Source organism: Amia ocellicauda, chromosome 1, assembly GCF_036373705.1.
Source record: "Amia ocellicauda isolate fAmiCal2 chromosome 1, fAmiCal2.hap1, whole genome shotgun sequence".
Classification (NCBI taxonomy): domain Eukaryota; kingdom Metazoa; phylum Chordata; class Actinopteri; order Amiiformes; family Amiidae; genus Amia; species Amia ocellicauda.
This window is the reverse complement of record NC_089850.1, coordinates 40,360,104-40,377,431: the sequence shown is the minus strand read 5'-3', so window position 1 is coordinate 40,377,431 and position 17,328 is coordinate 40,360,104. Positions and strand designations below refer to the sequence as shown.

Here is a 17,328-nt window from a genome sequence, read left to right as displayed (position 1 = left end):
ACCTCACCTTTTAGATGTGAATTGAAACACAACCGGTGGTTTTGAATGTGATCTGCTCTGTGCATTTCTCATCCATCCTCCCAGCACACACTCATTACCATTGAATTAAGCATCACATGTCCAACAGAGGTGGCTTTTAAATCCTAGCGGTGCTGTACTACAGTATAGCCCTGTCGTTCTCCCTGCCCTAGCTGTGAGCACTAACCCAGCTCCCCGTCTCCCTCACTGGGCAGTTTTGAATAAGGTGTTGGCTGCTCTATGTCCCAGTCACTCCTCAACTAAAATAACAGCACTGTGAACTGTTTGCTGGCATGTCCAGGGCCAGCAGAAAGCTTCTTATACCATGCCAGTAATGTTGCCTTTATAGTAGAAATAATGTATGAAAAATTACAAAATATGATATTCTTTTCAGGCTTTTCAGTAAAAGCATGGAAAATTGTTTTACCTGTAATGTAGTGGTATAAAATAAAAATTTACAATCTGCACAGGTGGCCAAAGCTGAAAAAATAAAATTAAAACAAACAATAATCATTATAATGAACAGACATTTTTAAAACTATGCAAAATTGTAAATGATTACTGTATTTAACTCTGCAATAGGACACAATACATGTAGCACAGGTGTTAGATTGGCAGACACTTTAAACATTTAAAATGTTTGAGAAGATTAAACTTACATAGTAGTTTGAAATAAGGGCATCTGGGTAGTCCTGTAAGAATAAAACAGGAAAGTCAGATAACTTAATTCAGATCAATTGTACAGACATCAGTTGTGTTCGCACAGTCTCCAGTTTCATGCGTGAAGCATCATTCCTAATAACACTTCATTAGATGATACACAAAACATGACAAGCAGACATTATCAGATTCATCATTAATTGTGGGGATCATACTTTTCCTTGGAAGTACAAGAAATATAAATCTATTTATTCTAGTAATCTGCAAATTCAACTGACCTCTCTTCTTGGGTATTAACAAAAAGTCTGCATGATTTAAACATTCCACTGAAAACCACACACCAAAACTAAAAGAAAATCAGTATCAATTTGGTATATTATCTATACAGAAATGGCAAGACTTGGACATGCTGACAATCACCATGGTATTCATTCAGCCCAAAATGCTTTTGTGTAAAGCAGACATAAAACATACAAAATACTTAATAATTGAAATTGAATAATCATCATACACAATACACAAAGCAGAAGCCATTGTTTGAAAGGTATTTGCTTACCAGGTAAGCTGAATGGTGACCCAAAAATAAAAATCATTGGACAACCACCAGTAACTATTCTAAAAACAAATGACAAATGAAGATCCAAGCTCTAAAGGTGACAAAGATATTTTTAATTGTACATATGGTTTCGTATCATGTTCACAATGTAATATATGTGTAATAATGTTGCAGGTACAATTTCTATTTTAGCTACATGACAAAGGCTCATGTGGTTTGTTCTCCGCTTTACATCTGATTTTGTGGGCTGGTTGGGTGGCTTCTTAAACATGCAGCCACCCTCTCCAGTCCTCACCTGTCAAGCCCCAGCGAAACAAATAGATTGTATTTCTCTGTGTGCGGTCCAATTAATCTCTCTACGCCTGTCTGCAGTGTCAGACTCGTAAAGCTGCCGTGAGCTGAGGCCATCACTCGTGTCAAAGACCAGTTTTCTGTTAACCTTTGAACAGCCAATAATATGTAGAAAAAACTAAAAAAGATAGGACTGGTCCCTTTCCTGTGTTTCAGCACCAGCTTGTTAACCTCTATAACAGACAGGTTTGAGAAACGCTGCTTCTGATAAATGACAAGGAAAACACAGGTGAACAGCTGATGAAGAAACAGTATGATGTTTTATTGGTTTTCCATCTGAGGACTGTGTTATCCCATTAACGAACCCCAGTTTGGTGACTAAGAGCTCGGTGGGGGAGAGAGATGTAGGAGATTGTCAGCCTGATGTAACCCATGATGAGAACAGAGATTCTCAGATTAATCTGGGGCTCGGTATCACTATCAGACAATTACAGAAGTAAATGCCACTCTGTTGGCGTGACCTTGTTAATGAAAGATCATGGGGGGACTTGATAGTTAAGATAACACCTGTTGGCTTCTGCAAACAGAAGGAAAGCATGGAGGGAGAGAGCTCAAGTGTCCCTTTCATACAGTGATAAAATGACCTACCAATCGCATCCAACAGATCTGGATTACTCAGTCCCAGACACTTCATATCATTTAATTCATTGCAGGATGAGAAGCCTGAAGTCTGACACTGTTTCAATAGGACCACTTACATTACTGACTGATCTAGTAAATTATTAGTATTGAGCCCCAACACTTTCCTTTTCTGGATGAGAAAATGTTGAAACTAGACTGCATCTGAGATTGGAGAAAATTGTGAAAATGAACCCTGCGTGAAATGCTGTTATTTGAGTTTTGAGCCTGGCACCCTTCAGACGTAAAGACACTGAGATTCAGTTAACTGGACTCTAAGCATCTTATCACAGCAATACCTAGAAAGTGGATGATGGTGAGTGCGTTGTTTCTAACTATAAAGCAACAATGCTGCCAAATGCTGATGAGCAACCTTAATGGCAAAGTGATATTTTACATGTATTTGAACTTGACTCAGATTATGCACCCTTGTCAAAAATAATCTCACCATAATGTAGCCTTAAGCTGCGGACACGGACACGGACACGGACACGGGGAACTCTGACTGGCAATCACACTCTTAGATAAGAAGGTGACATGACAGCATTGGATTTCCATTTAATTTTACAGGTTGCCCATCTGGTAACATGCTTTACAACCACACAATGAAGTGTGCGGTGTGCTTGATTGAAGTAGTGGACATGCTGTACCTTTAAACTGTTCCTGACATCATCAATTTTATTAGGTCCCATGGGCAGGTGGCTCTAGCCACCAAATTCCATCTAGCCTGTATAAGGTTTCCTTCATTATCGCATTTTACCTCCCATTTATTTTACATCACTTGTTGGGTTTATGAGCACATTTATCATTTGTTTTCTGTCTTTTCTGACATTTAAATTATTGACCTTTCAGCCTCATTTTAACTAAACTGCCTTTGCTTACATAAATAATTTATGACCCACTCATCAACAGCCGCCTTGCACCCCTGTAAGGAGACGTCTTCTTCACACCATGATTCACGTCCCACTTCTCTCTGGTGACTCGCCTTACGAACATGTGACACTGTTGTCAGGAAAGTTTGGCTCAAGTCAGAAAATGAAAAAGCGAGTAATTCAGCTTCCCTTTCAGCACCACTGGTTAATTTCTCATAGATTTTGTTGAAATTATTCTCAGAAAACTACATTTAAGAAACAGAAATTTGAAACTTGCATAACTTTTTGTCGGTTTAGAAATATAATGCAGTTAGTACCAATTTTACCAACTTAAATACCAATCAGTACCAATTTTCCTGGCTAAGCTGCAATACAGCTCTCGTCCAGAATCAAGCTGGTTAAGATCTGCAACACTTCCTTCTTTCATTCTCTGCTGACCTGCTTGACCAATTGCTCAGGAATACCGCTGGATCCTGGTGTTGAGCATTAACGTTATACATCCCCTCACTCGTTCCTCTCCTCTTTTCTGAAGACACTTCTCCTCAGTGGTATGTCCATTATGAGTCACAGTTAAGAGGAGCTCTGAGTGATTCAAACACTTTATCTTCAGCTTCAGCTTCTTTTTAGGTGCTGTGGACTCAAATGGCAAGACAGCCACTTAACCAGATTGGACAGATTTACCTTTCTTGCTTTTAATGCACAGGTCAATATTGTGTTATATAATTTGGAAGGACACTTAAGTCTTTGTGGAAAATGCCACCCCCATTTTAAGATCCTCCATTAACTCCATAGTTACACTGAATATCGTCAACAACACACGTTTCACATGAAGGGTGTTTTCAGGAGAGATGCTCACGAATTCATTTGCTTTCAGAAGATTAAATCTGACAGAAGCATCACAAGCATCCATATCTGAAAATGTCTACCATAGTTCCCATGGTGGGATCTGCTGTACATAACACATTACTGCACACATCAAAAAGAACAGATTCACAGAGCACAAAAACTGCTGTACCCTTAAGAAGGCATGAACATGAACAAGCCTTCATGCAGGAGAAGTTTCTTTTTCTGGAACCTCCCTGTGGAGATACATTTTAACACAGAAATCAATATACATATACATAATGGGTTATGAATTGGTCTAAAGACCATTAAATCATATGGATAGCACTAGAATAATACAACTTTAATATGACCTAACCCTGAATTGGTTATCTCAGTTATGTATTCTGCTCTTAAAACAGTGGTTTTATAATCAATACTGGTGCCGGACACCAAATAAATCTGTTCACAGACACTGTTCCAAAGGGATACTTCTCTGACAGTGTCCTGCATGAAAGTCCTAAACTCAAGAAATATTGTGCAGTAGCTGTCATAGACTACTGATATAAAAAAGAAGTACTGACAGCTATTCCTGTTTTAGAAACAGGGCCTGTGTTATTTAATGGATGTATTCTATTTAACGTGGTTTAAGAATTTTAATGGTGTGACAAAAACACCTCCACTACAGTTAGAACAGCCACCCTGTAATGTGCGTTAAGAAAATGCTGTTGGAAGGATTAGGTAGATTTCACAAATAAATGACAAAGCAAAACTCCAAGCAGTGACATTCCGGGATGACAGATGTAGTTATTGGAGTGGATCGAGGCTTTTTGGAGGTTAACCAATCCAATGAATATAATGAAACAATTACTGTGTCCAAAAATAGCATTTCATGTCCATTACCTTGATCAAAGACTAATGTTGTAGTTTTTAAATCCATCAGCATTAATATGCTAACTTGCTTTAAAACAAGGACTGTTGAGATGCAAAAACCTCCATGAACTAGGCACAGTCCCAAAGCAGGGATGACGCAATGTATCATAGCAGAATTCAAGAGGAAAGTTGTTGGCATGTGAAAAAGTCTGTGTTGCGTTTGTTTGGAGGTAAACACATTCTGACAGCCTGCACTTATATTGTCATCTTCCACTTTTTCTATTAACTGCAGATTTATGTAATTTGCATAGTTTTTAATGAGTTATCCAATGTGGTATATGCGTTTTAACAACTATTTCAATGAAAAAACTAGCTCTGAGCTCCTTATTTCAGAGTGTGCTGCGTTTCATTCAGTATTTGTTTAAAAAAACAATAAATCAAAATTGTCATGTGTTATGCGCTCGCCAATGTGACTAAAACAAATTGCTGGTATCAAAATGGAAAGTTTTGTGAGACTAGAATTTGACACATGACTCATCTTAAGTTATGAATTAAATATGCTTGTATCGCTCCCTGGATCATTCCTCAACTTCTCCTATCAAGAACATTTATTATAGCTAGTGCCACTAAACTGAAAAATGCTGGAAAAATGCAAGCAAGGCGTAGTTTGGAGCAAGCTGATAATTGAGCACACATTTATTTAAATTTAAATTAATATCCCAAAATAAATAAATCTCAGCCATATTTGAGGTGGTAACTTAAGAGCTCTGTTATATTAGTCAATAATACAAAATAAAAACAAAATAAATGTGCCTACAAGAAGAAAGAAAAGTACCTATATTGTTCAGGGTAAAATCAACTTTGTATGCTTTGATTGTGTATTCTCATATGAAAAAAATAGCACTATATCATACGATGAAAGTCCCAACCCTTTGCATTTTGTTCTCACCCAGCTATTATACATATTTCCCAGCATACACTTTGAACATCCCGTTGGACATGAATACAATATTAGGGTATTTACTTAATGTCAAATGATTTATCAAAGCTCATTATTAATTAAGGTCACACTTAGATCATCCAAGTAGGAGTTAAGTGAGAGGTTCCTGGAAGGCAGCTTCTACTTTTAGTTGGCAAAACAGCATAATCAGCAACATCGGTGAATTATTAGCTGTCGGCTTTACATTGAAAGGCACATCGAATCTGCATTTCCCTGCCATTTCATTCCTGTCTTATTTTTTGTGTTGGGCCTTGTCCTCTGTTGTCTTAGTTTTATGTTTCCCATCCCACAAGACCACATTGAGAAGAAAGGTCACATTAACTTTCTCTCAGTTATCTCTCAGACTCTTCCCACTATGAACATTTTTTTAAACTTGTCAGATGTTTTGTTTGGAACAGTTAACGTAATCCACACAGAGAGGAAATAACTAATCACACACATGGCAGTATATGACATAACATGTCACCTGTTCACCGAGATTTGTTAAGAGGATGACGCAGATGGTAAAACTGACTACTAATTTCGTACATAACACTGGAGTACAATGATTCTAAAGTACTGTCGAAATGTTACCACGTTCGTTCTGCTCTGTTATCACCGGCTGACAAATTAACACAGTTTTACATATCTCCAGCGAAGGTTTATGTTTCCTTAAGCACTTTATCCACAGTGACCTGAAAGTTAGAGTGACTCTTACCCTCTTCAGTTTAGTCAGGTTTTTCTCCACTGTCAGTCCATTCAGGGTGCCAGTGATAGTCAGGAAACAGCCAAGAAAGCAGGGAGCAAACACCGCCTATGTAGGAGAAAATGCAGATTTGTTATTGTCTGAGAGTGCATGAATGATAGCATTGGCACAACAAGGGGTACCTGCTGTAGATGTAGGTAGTAGGAGTCTTACCACTGCCAGTTTACAGAGTTTGGATAATCCCTTATAAAGAAAAAGATAAGAAAATTGTATTCTATTTTTTTTCTTATTCTTATGAATAATTTACTGTGTTATATACATCAATTTTAATGCATTCACTCTGTGAGAAAACTTTCAACAAGACTATGATAAATCCTTATAAAGATATTACTAGTCTAAAGATAAAGTTGAGAGTTTTGTTTTAATGTTATTCCTGTTTACTTATTCGAGAATTGTCATAAGGCGGGAGTCAGTAGAGCGACTTCAGGTATAAATCGGAGATTGCGATTTGCTCGTCAGCAAATCAGAAGCATTCGTTCGACATCGGCCTTCGTACATACCAAAATGGTGGCATGGGTTTAGAAATCTTGATGTAAACAATGAAAATTGTGATATTTCAGGACAATATTTATAGTACAATTGAAAATTATAGTACCTCTGCAATCTTGCATTTCAGAATTATAGCACTTGGGCACTGAGGTGCTTAAAACTGGGGATGACTCTGCAATATTACTAAACCATTTCTAAAATGAATAGAACACAAAAGAAATTGGAATGCGATAAGTTACAGTGCTTATAGTTACGGTAGATGATGCATCTGATGATGTCACTGCTCACTGATTTGACAGCTTATGTGGAGGTTTACAGACTTAAGAAACAATCAATGTTGCCTCACAGCCCACAGTGCAGGTCCACAGCCTCATGTTGGCCCAGATATCACACATACGTATTATTATACCACTGCACTACTGACTGTAGCTCCTTCTAATTGTTTGTTTTAGATATATAGTGATATATTGTTGGTTCATCCTAATTCTGGAAGAGTAGCATTGTGGTAAAGCCATAGTCTTATTGGCAGTGACCAGTATCTAGGAAAATACATTAAGCTGAATGGCAGGTAGAAGACCATATCCTCTTGAGGGCTTGCCTTTATTGTACCTTTCCCATCGGTCATATTTTTTGTGGTCATCAGTTTGTTTACTATTTACAGGTTACAGGGTTATAATGAGTATGGTATTACTGGAATTAATGCATCAATAATGCAAGTGTGTAACATTTTCTATCATATTTGTGGTGTTGGATACTGAAGCCTATAAATAAATTAAAAGCATATTTTTGGATCACATTTGTGCAGTATTCTTATATAAGACGCCATGCTATGACCCCGAGAAATGACATGAAAAAGAGAAGCTACAGATTGGGTCTTGTTTTACAAATCCCTTAGGAGAAGCAAAACACATCTTGCCCCAAGGAAACAATTTTCTAGTCAAGCCAGCAGACTGATCCTTCTGTGGGATTTATTATGGGACAAAACTGTCTTTGACAAGAATACAGAAATAAATATGAAAATAAAGACCTTCAGCTGCTCAGATGGGAAAGAAAGGGAAAGGAGAACCTGTTCTATGAAAGAAAATTTTCACTTGCAAATAAAAAGTTTAAACTTATTTGGATAGCACACAAATGCACACATTGCATAGTATTTCATGCCTGGGTTTTATTACTCCCTCAGGCTTGCCGATTGACTCCTGTGAGAAATATACAATAAAGCTTTAGAGCTCACTAGCCATGAAATCTGTGACAAATCAGTGTTCTTTACTGATGACTCCTCTTGTAATTTCATCAGCAGGGTTACAGCTTCCCTGAACTCTAATGAGACAACACCTTTACCTTCGCCTTCATTAAGAACTCCAACAGAGAGAGGGAAAAAAAATGAATCAAGTATACACTGCTTTTAACAGCAAAGATAAAGAACATGCGGGTTTCTAAAATTAGCTTGGAATCCTTTTATGTAAACTGTGGGAAAATAAATGCACATTCTTCTAAAGCAATCCTCTCAATGTGGAAGACAGTTTTTTCCTGCTCTTTGTGGGTTTTCATCCTGCGTATTCAACCCTCTACTATCTTATTAGACGGATATTATGCAAACTCCCATTCGTCTTAACACCTGTCAGTTTCAGGATTACACGACATGCACGGATCGCTTTAACCCTGAAGGTGGAAACGTGGGAACAGAAATAAATAGCATTTCCTCATAAGCATATTATTTGTGTTTCTTTGCTATTTAAAAGATGGTGACTTCTGTTGTCTTCTTTTGGGGAAGTGGGGAGGATTTTAGAAATGTTTCCAAAGGCAAATAAAAAACACAGTACTTGTGTTTATATTTTCTTAGAGTCTTATGTTTTTATTCCTGGGAATACATTTTAGACAGAGAAAGGTCAACCCAATGCACAGAATCGTCGTTTTCCTGTAACTACACATCTGAAAGATACAAATGGATTTTACAGCAGTTACATGAGTAAACCATGTGTCTCAAACATATATCATATAAACAGGATAATCAATAATGTTATGAACTATTACAACTATTGATGTTACTCTACCAACAGGCACCTATTCCTTTTCCCTTTTCCCTTGATATTGATCGAGTTTGATTTTCCAAATCGGTACATGAAGCTGCTATCGACAGCACCAAATACTGACACACCTTTTGTTAGTAGTTTCATCACCAATCCATCATGTCAGTGTCAGGACCATTTATTTGCGTTTGTCAGTTCAACCCCTATACACCTGACAAAGGCCCATGTCATGGCAAACGGACTACATAAGTCACGCCCAGAAATATTTTCTAAGAATTCCCTTCAAATCGTCTGAAAGTGAAAAGACAGGGTCACAAGCAACCCTGTTGTCGGTTTTTATATATATATATTTTAAGTCATACATAGTACAGTACAGTTCACCTTGCCAACCAACCTGGTCTAAAATCATCTTCTTCAAAGCCACAGTTTTGCTTGCTCCTGGAACAAGCTTGTCGAGAGCCTTGTACCATCCTCCCAATACAGGGCCCTGGAAAACACAGACAAGTGAAGCAATTAGAACAGGTGATACGCCAATCATGAAACATACTATTTTGCAATCATCAATGGAGATTAATATCTTAAAAAAAAGCCATATTTTTATACTTCACTATATCATCAGCTATATTACACTGACGTTGTTAATAGTCTGCAAAATTGTATTTGAAATATATCCAAAAGATTGTTGCAAAAAAACGTCCAAGGGTGTGCACACAACGGTCCATTAGAAACAGACACTTAAAACAGAGAAAATACAACTTTTTTTCAATTTAACAGTTCTTGTATTCAACACAGTAGCACAAAGATGCCTGAACCTTTTGCCAGGTAGTGACAGAGAAGGGGGAGAAGGACTGTAACAGTTTCTAGGTTTGGAGCCAGATCTTCTATTTGCTGCATTTAAGAAGTATATAATTCTTATCAACAGGCAGAGCCGTGCCAGCCAGTCTCATTTAAGGTTGGTCTCTGGTGTTTGGCAGGGGCTCTACAGACCCTTCCAAGGTCACATGAAGGACTGTAGACTGACAGGTCTGACTAAGAGCAGTAAAGCCTAATACAGTGTGTAGTATCACTGCTGCAAGTCTGAATATTTAACATCAAAAAATGCAGAAAAGGAAAAACGCTACTGAACCTCTGACTCAAGAATATATATTTGATCTGACCTACACACACTGAAAAGGTGTTTATTATTACCTCTTCAGTGAATAAAAAGTGTGTAAGGTTCTAACCATCACTTTAAAGATGTACAAGTTGATTTAAAAAAAATCAACATCTATAGGAAATTATATTCAGTATTTATCTGTTTTGTTTTTGTTTCTATTAAGTGTAACAAATGTTTTTGGAATTTATCATTTTACTGCTTACATTGCTGTATGTATCATCAGAATTTACCATTCAGAGGAAATGCACAAATTATCTTATACCTACAGTATCCAGAAAAAACATGTTTTTCATATAATGAGATTACTGCAAACTGTAATGGGTTTTTCTTATAGGTGAAATTCTAATTTTAATTTAGGACCAAATGCTTAATGTAGTTTGAAATATATTTACATAACTTACCATTAATGAATGCTAATTTAAAGTATATAAATCTTCCACAGTAAATTATTTTATCAGATTAGAATCTGAATATCTAACATTCACAAACTTAATTTTCAGTCAACTACTAGTAATCTATATAAAAGCATACTGTTAAAAAAGCTTTAATTTCCTCAGACATCTGTGTGGGTAAACATTATCTTACCCTAAGGTATTTTGTTGCACATGACAAAACAATCCAAATTGGCTACCAGCAAGCATAAGAAGCTTAGAAATAAAAATAAAACTTTGCCTACGTCTTAAATGAATAAATCAAACCCAATACAAAGAAATCCCACATGGAACTTTAGTGTGGTAGCTACTGTGCAGTTTTATACAGTACATTTACATGACACAAGTATTCAGAATGTTAAGTATTTAACACAAAAGGAATTTGAATATTTATTCAGAATGTTGTTTACATGCATCAGAACTCTTCATATGCTTCAGTGTGATGCGTAGATAAAGACTGGATTTTGTTTCAGTGCTCTTTCAAAAAAGGTGAGACATTTTTCTTCATCAAACAGTTTCTAATTTCTAATTATTTTCCAATCTTTAACAAAACTGAAGGGAATGTAGTGAGGGAGGGGAACATTACTAATAACGAGCTGACTCAAGCTCTGTATGACTCTACAGTTCGAAATGTTGTGACTTAGTTTAAACAGCTGATTGCAGGCCACCACTGGGATATGAGCTGCACATCAAGGACAAGGACGTGCCGATTCCCTGCCTTATTGTGAATTTCTTGTTATACTTTATTTCAAATACTTAAATATGCAGTACCTAAAGTTGCATCCTGTTCTACCTTTTCCAGCACTGACAAAGCTGTTGGGTAGTCAGCATAACACTCTCTCTAATTTAAGCTGTGCTCAATGTGGTGTTAAGTTACCTGCTGACATAATAACTCATCTGCCAATTGGACCTGGCAGACTCTGCATGTGCCTGCTATCGATGCTGTAGCAGAGCCTCACCGATTTTGGCTTTCCTATCCTCTTTTGAGGTCATTCACTCAGCCAGCACCTTCTCCTAGGGGTAGCTACATAACTTGGCAGTGCACACACAATACAGCAGTGTTCAATACTGCTCTACATTACTGGCAAGCCCGTTTCAAGACGCACTATCCTCTTGTGAGAACGGAGTAAAGCTCCTACTGACATTTCTGAGAGCAGTGTTGTACACAAGAAGGGCGTTTTTCTAGATATCTCTATCCTTTATAGTCTCAAACAAATCAGGCCTGTTCTTCATTCATCACAAAGGTTCTGTGTGCTATTCAATTTATTTATTTATTTTAGAAATGATACAGTAGCACAGCAAAGAAATAAAGTAAATTATTCATTATTTCAATGTATGATGACATTTATTTTACTTCACTCTGATCTTTATCTTTTAGCACAACATTTGGAGCCTGAAAGACTGAAAACAAGTTGAGTCAGTTCCTGTGAAATCCCCTGTGAATCTTCACAGCGCATGAAGCATCACAAACTGCTCCATGCTTGCTTTCTTTGTGCGTCACCCTTACCCACCTAGTCTCTGCTTGTATGTCCCACTGTGTGCCTTTCAGTCCAGGGAAACTTCCCCAGTGCTATCCTCAAACTCCCTGTTGTGGAGGCTGCCTGTTCCACCTATAGAACTGAAGCTAACAGATGGCAAAGGTATTCTTCAGGAACACAGGGAGTCTGATAACCTACCGACCTGCACTGACTAAAGTGTCTCACAATGCCATTCAATAGCACACAACCACAACTATGTGTGTTCTTGATCAAGAAGAAAATAAGGGAATTCCTTTTGACTCACAACAAAACAGAATCCAATGCTCATCATTTTCGCTGTCCTCTGGACACTGTGGTTGGTCAAACCTTTTCTCTCAATCAGCTGCTGTGAAATGACATCCCCAATGCCCATCAAGGAGCCTGTAACAACAAGCAAGTCAGTCAGCAACTTCCCTCTGCTGTATTACTATCCCTCCAGGACTGTACCTAATGTTCAAGTAAGGTGTTCTTCACAAGATCCCTCTGATACGAGTACGTCAATATGCACTGCCATACGTTTTTATGTAAAGTTGATTACGCTGATTTTATTTATTACTTAATTCAGGCTTCTTGGAATTGTGTCAGACGAGATCAGATCTCATCAGGAATCTCATCACCATGTGTGTTGGGGATCATTATACTTACCTCATCAGATGTATGAACTCTGGGGCACTGGAGTGTCAAAATAAAATAAAAATAATGTGGACATTTGATTAACAAGGATGCTATGTCTTGCATTTCATGAGCTCGCTGCCTTAATGGGAACAATATCTCTCAAAAGGACAGATCAGATTGATTTTAGATAACAAGTCATCCCAAAAGTACTTTAACTATTCATTAGTGCCCCAAAGTCAGTCGTGCTAATGACAGGAGCATGTCTGTTAATCCTTTTTTTTTTTCTTTTCATCCCAATCAAGGTAACAGACAACATTGCCGATTATGCTACCCCATTACGTATTACCTGTGGCGCACAATAGATTGGAGGTTGGAAGACATCTATCTGCTTCCCCTCAGGCTGCCAATGCCCCTTTCACCTCTGACAATGCACTGCTGAATCAGCAAGGGCAAAAGTCATTATTAGCTGGCCTGCACCTGCAAATCCATCAAGCAAAACCGTTCTTCTGCTCTTTGGCCACTGTTTTTGAAGGATGGAGTGATCAGATTCACGACCTGATCATCTGTGCTTGATTGGGGAGTTAGAGCTAACACAAGCAAGGAGAGAGAGGAAAAAAATACAATAGACTGCAGAGAGTGTAAATTTAATGTCTGAAAGAGCAGATGGCCCTGCCACCGAGTACAACATGAGGTTCAACGAAGGCCAGCACCTCATGTTGTTCAATTCCAAGCCTCAGGTACACAGTGTACGAAAGTGAAATATATTATCGCCCATGACCTTTCAAATTGCATACTAGGTGGGCTTCTTTTGGGGGATCACCTCATGGCATTTTTGCTTTAATACAATGTGAGACATGATGCATTCTGGGAGATAGATGATGAGGATACAGAAGAGGAAGCACATCGGGACCGGCAATGTTGGCAATTTTTGTTCAAGAGAACTAAGAATAACATTCTGTAATTCTACATCTTAATGCAATAATTAATAAGTACAAAAAAAATAATCTTAGAAGTCTTCAAAGTTCCAGTTTTGATTTATATAAACCATTTTATTATATACTTTTATTTTATGATCAGTGCTCTCAATGATTGTTCTTATGTACGTTACCTAAACTTTCCCAGGGTCCCTCTGTGATATGCCTGATTTCATGGTTTCCTTCATCTGCACATTAATTTGAAGAGATGTACACTTACTCATAGGAGTCCTCCCAGAGCATGTCTGAGACCTGACTCAAACATGGAGATTGGAGACAAACAGCATATGTCCTCTCTTCACTCATTTACACTAAGGTAGAGAGGCCAATTGAGACAGTCTTTTAATGATGGGCATTACAGGATAACAGGGCATATACATTATATGTCATATATATTTTATAGATGTGTAACCACGCCAGCACAGGACCTCCACATGATCCGCAGTTGTGAGGCCGGTTGGACGTACTGCCAAATTCTCTAAAACAACACTGGAGGCGGCTGATGGTAGAGAAATGAACATTCAATTCTCTGGCAACAGCTCTGGTGGACATTATCTGGTGGACATTCAGCATGCCAATTGCACAATTACCTCAAAACTTGAGACATCTGTGGCATTGTGTTGTATGAGTGGCCTTGTCCCCAGCACAAGGTACAGTGAGGGGAAAAAAGTATTTGATCCCCTGCTGATATTGTATGTTTGCCCACTGACAAAGAAATTATCAGTCTATAATTTTAATGGTAGGTGTATTTTAACAGTGAGAGACAAAATAACAACAAAAAAATCCAGAAAAACGCATTTAAAAAAAGTTATAAATTGATTTGCATGTTAATGAGGGAAATAAGTATTTGATCCTCTATCAATCAGCAAGATTTCTGGCTCCCAGGTGTCTTTTATACAGGTAACGAGCTGAGATTAGGAGCACTCTCTTAAAGGGAGCGCTCCTAATCTCAGCTCGTTACCTGTATAAAAGACACCTGTCCACAGAAGCAATCAATCAATCAGATTCCAAACTCTCCACCATGGCCAAGACCAAAGAGCTGTCCAAGGATGTCAGGGACAAGATTGTAGACCTACACAAGGCTGGAATGGGCTACAAGACCATCGCCAAGCAGCTTGGTGAGAAGGTGACAACAGTTGGTGCGATTATTCGCAAATGGAAGAAACACAAAATAACTGTCAGTCTCCCTCGGTCTGGGGCTCCATGCAAGATCTCACCTCGTGGAGTTTCAATGATCATGAGAACGGTGAGGAATCAGCCCAGAATTTCACGGGAGGATCTTGTTAATGATCTCAAGGCAGCTGGGACCATAGTCACCAAGAAAACAATTGGTAACACACTACGCCGTGAAGGACTGAAGTCCCCCTGCTCAAGAAAGCACATGTACAGGCCCGTCTGAAGTTTGCCAGTGAACATCTGAATGATTCAGAGGAGAACTGGGTGAAAGTGTTGTGGTCAGATGAGACCAAAATCGAGCTCTTTGGCATCAACTCAACTCACCTTGTTTGGAGGAGGAGGAATGACCCCAAGAACACCATCCCCACCGTCAAACATGGAGGTGAAAACATTATGCTTTGGGGGTGTTTTTCTGCTAAGGGGACAGGACAACTGCACCGCATCAAAGGGACGATGGACGGGGCCATGTACCATCAAATCTTGGGTGAGAACCTCCTTCCCTCAGCCAGGCCTTGAAAATGGGTCGTGGATGGGTATTCCAGCATGACAATACCCAAAACACACAGCCAAGGCAACAAAGGAGTGGCTCAAGTAGAAGCGCATTAAGGTCCTGGAGTGGCCTAGCCAGTCTCCAGACCTTAATCCCATAGAAAATCTGTGGAGGGAGCTGAAGGTTCGAGTTGCCAAACGTCAGCCTCGAAACCTTAATGACTTGGAGAGGATCTGCAGAGAGGAGTGGGACAAAATCCCTCCTGAGATGTGTGCAAACCTGGTGGCCAACTACAAGAAACATCTGACCTCTGTGATTGCCAACAAGGGTTTTGCCACCAAGTACTAAGTCGAAGGGGTCAAATACTTATTTCCCTCATTAACATGCAAATCAATGTATAACTTTTTTTAAATGCGTTTTACTGGATTTTTTTGTTGTTATTCTGTCTCTCACTGTTAAAATACACCTAGCATTAAAATTATAGACTGATCATTTCTTTGTCAGTGGGCAAACGTACAAAATCAGCAGGGGATCAAATACTTTTTTCCATCACTGTACACCTGTGGCAGGTGGAGGGATTATCTTGGCAAAAGAGAAATGATCACTAACATGGATGTAAACAAATGTGTGCACAAATGTTGAGAGAAATTAGCTTTTTGTGCATATGGAAAAGTTCTGGGATCTTTCATTTCAGTTCATGAAACATGAGACCAACACATCATATGTGGCATTTATATTTTTGTTCAGTATATATGTCTGTGTCTATAAGTCTAAACATCTATAATTATTGAGGGTGGGAGTCAGTCATAGAGGGGACAGTGGTCAGGTGTCCCTCCCTCGGGATCTGGGGAGGTACAGGGCAGTTCAGGGCTGTCTCTTACTGTGCCACCCAGTTTATTTCCTGTCTATTAGTGTTGTACATGAAAGATCTTATCATTTTTCTAGTTAAAAGACAATTTAAAGAAGGAATGATTTCCTGTCACTGTTCTCTGCCCTTAAATTCCAGTGTCACATGTTTAGTGACATTCTGAAAAGGTCAGGTGTTTAATTGAGAAATGTAGGCAAACGACAAATAAAATGAATATGCATGTATTTTCTCAAATTAAACCAGTAATCAATGTCATGGCTCAGCATTAACAAGGGCAAACTTGCATAAGGTCAGACATTATAACAGAAACTCAAACTGATATTAACTAAGATTTTAATTAATTATTGGCCTATTCAGCCTAAAGACATTGCATAAACTCTAGTTCAGTTATTAAATTAAACGTCATATAAATCTGATATAGCCACAGTCCAGTCAAGTTCGATGTATAACTCTCCTTGTACAAAACTGAAAAATAGTAAGAACTAGGTTGAAGATTCAGACAGAGCAAGCATAGTTTCCACATAAACAGTCAAAACTGTTTTAGAGAATTTCAAAGATAGTAAAAATAAAGCTGTTTTAAAGGGGGGAAAAAGGCTATAAATAAACACGTAAATAAATAAAGTAATGAAGCTAAGAAAACAACCAACACTGCAATGACCCAAGGTGAGATTTAAAAAAAAAAACGCTAATGAAAAAGATATGAATGAAAGAGAAGTGATGAATGGACTGACTATGACTGATGCCAACAGCCTCGACCTTGGCAGGTTATCAAACTTCATTGAATCTTCTCCCTTTCCAGCTTTTATGTCCACATAAATTTGCTACGCATATCAGATTGACTGAGCTGTAACTATCGGTCTTTTGTCACAAGTTTCTGTCCTGAGCAAAGTGACTTACATCACCTAAAGGTATTGATTATCCCAGAGTAAGGCATTCAAGCTGAATAAAACATTATGTAATTTATATGTGTACATACTGCTCCGGTATCTTTTCAAAGGTGGATTTAAATGTACATTTTAAAAAGCTTGGGGGAAAACAGAGAAACATTTCACTATGAGATTTCAAAAAAC

At 38.2% G+C, this 17,328-nt stretch overlaps 1 protein-coding gene across 2 annotated transcripts in view; it reads right to left on the bottom strand.

Annotated features, from left to right (window-relative positions):
- The window catches only part of mpv17 (mitochondrial inner membrane protein MPV17), a 33,509-nt gene that overhangs the window by 3,057 nt on the left and 13,124 nt on the right, over window positions 1–17,328 (bottom strand). For both annotated transcript variants that reach the window (XM_066704711.1, XM_066704702.1), the window contains exons 3-7: window positions 12,401–12,516; window positions 9,426–9,518; window positions 6,468–6,563; window positions 678–710; window positions 446–498 (exon numbers count right to left, since the gene is read on the bottom strand). In XM_066704711.1, the coding sequence (XP_066560808.1) occupies window positions 446–498; window positions 678–710; window positions 6,468–6,563; window positions 9,426–9,518; window positions 12,401–12,516 (391 nt within the window). The remainder of the gene's footprint in view (window positions 1–445; window positions 499–677; window positions 711–6,467; window positions 6,564–9,425; window positions 9,519–12,400; window positions 12,517–17,328) is intronic.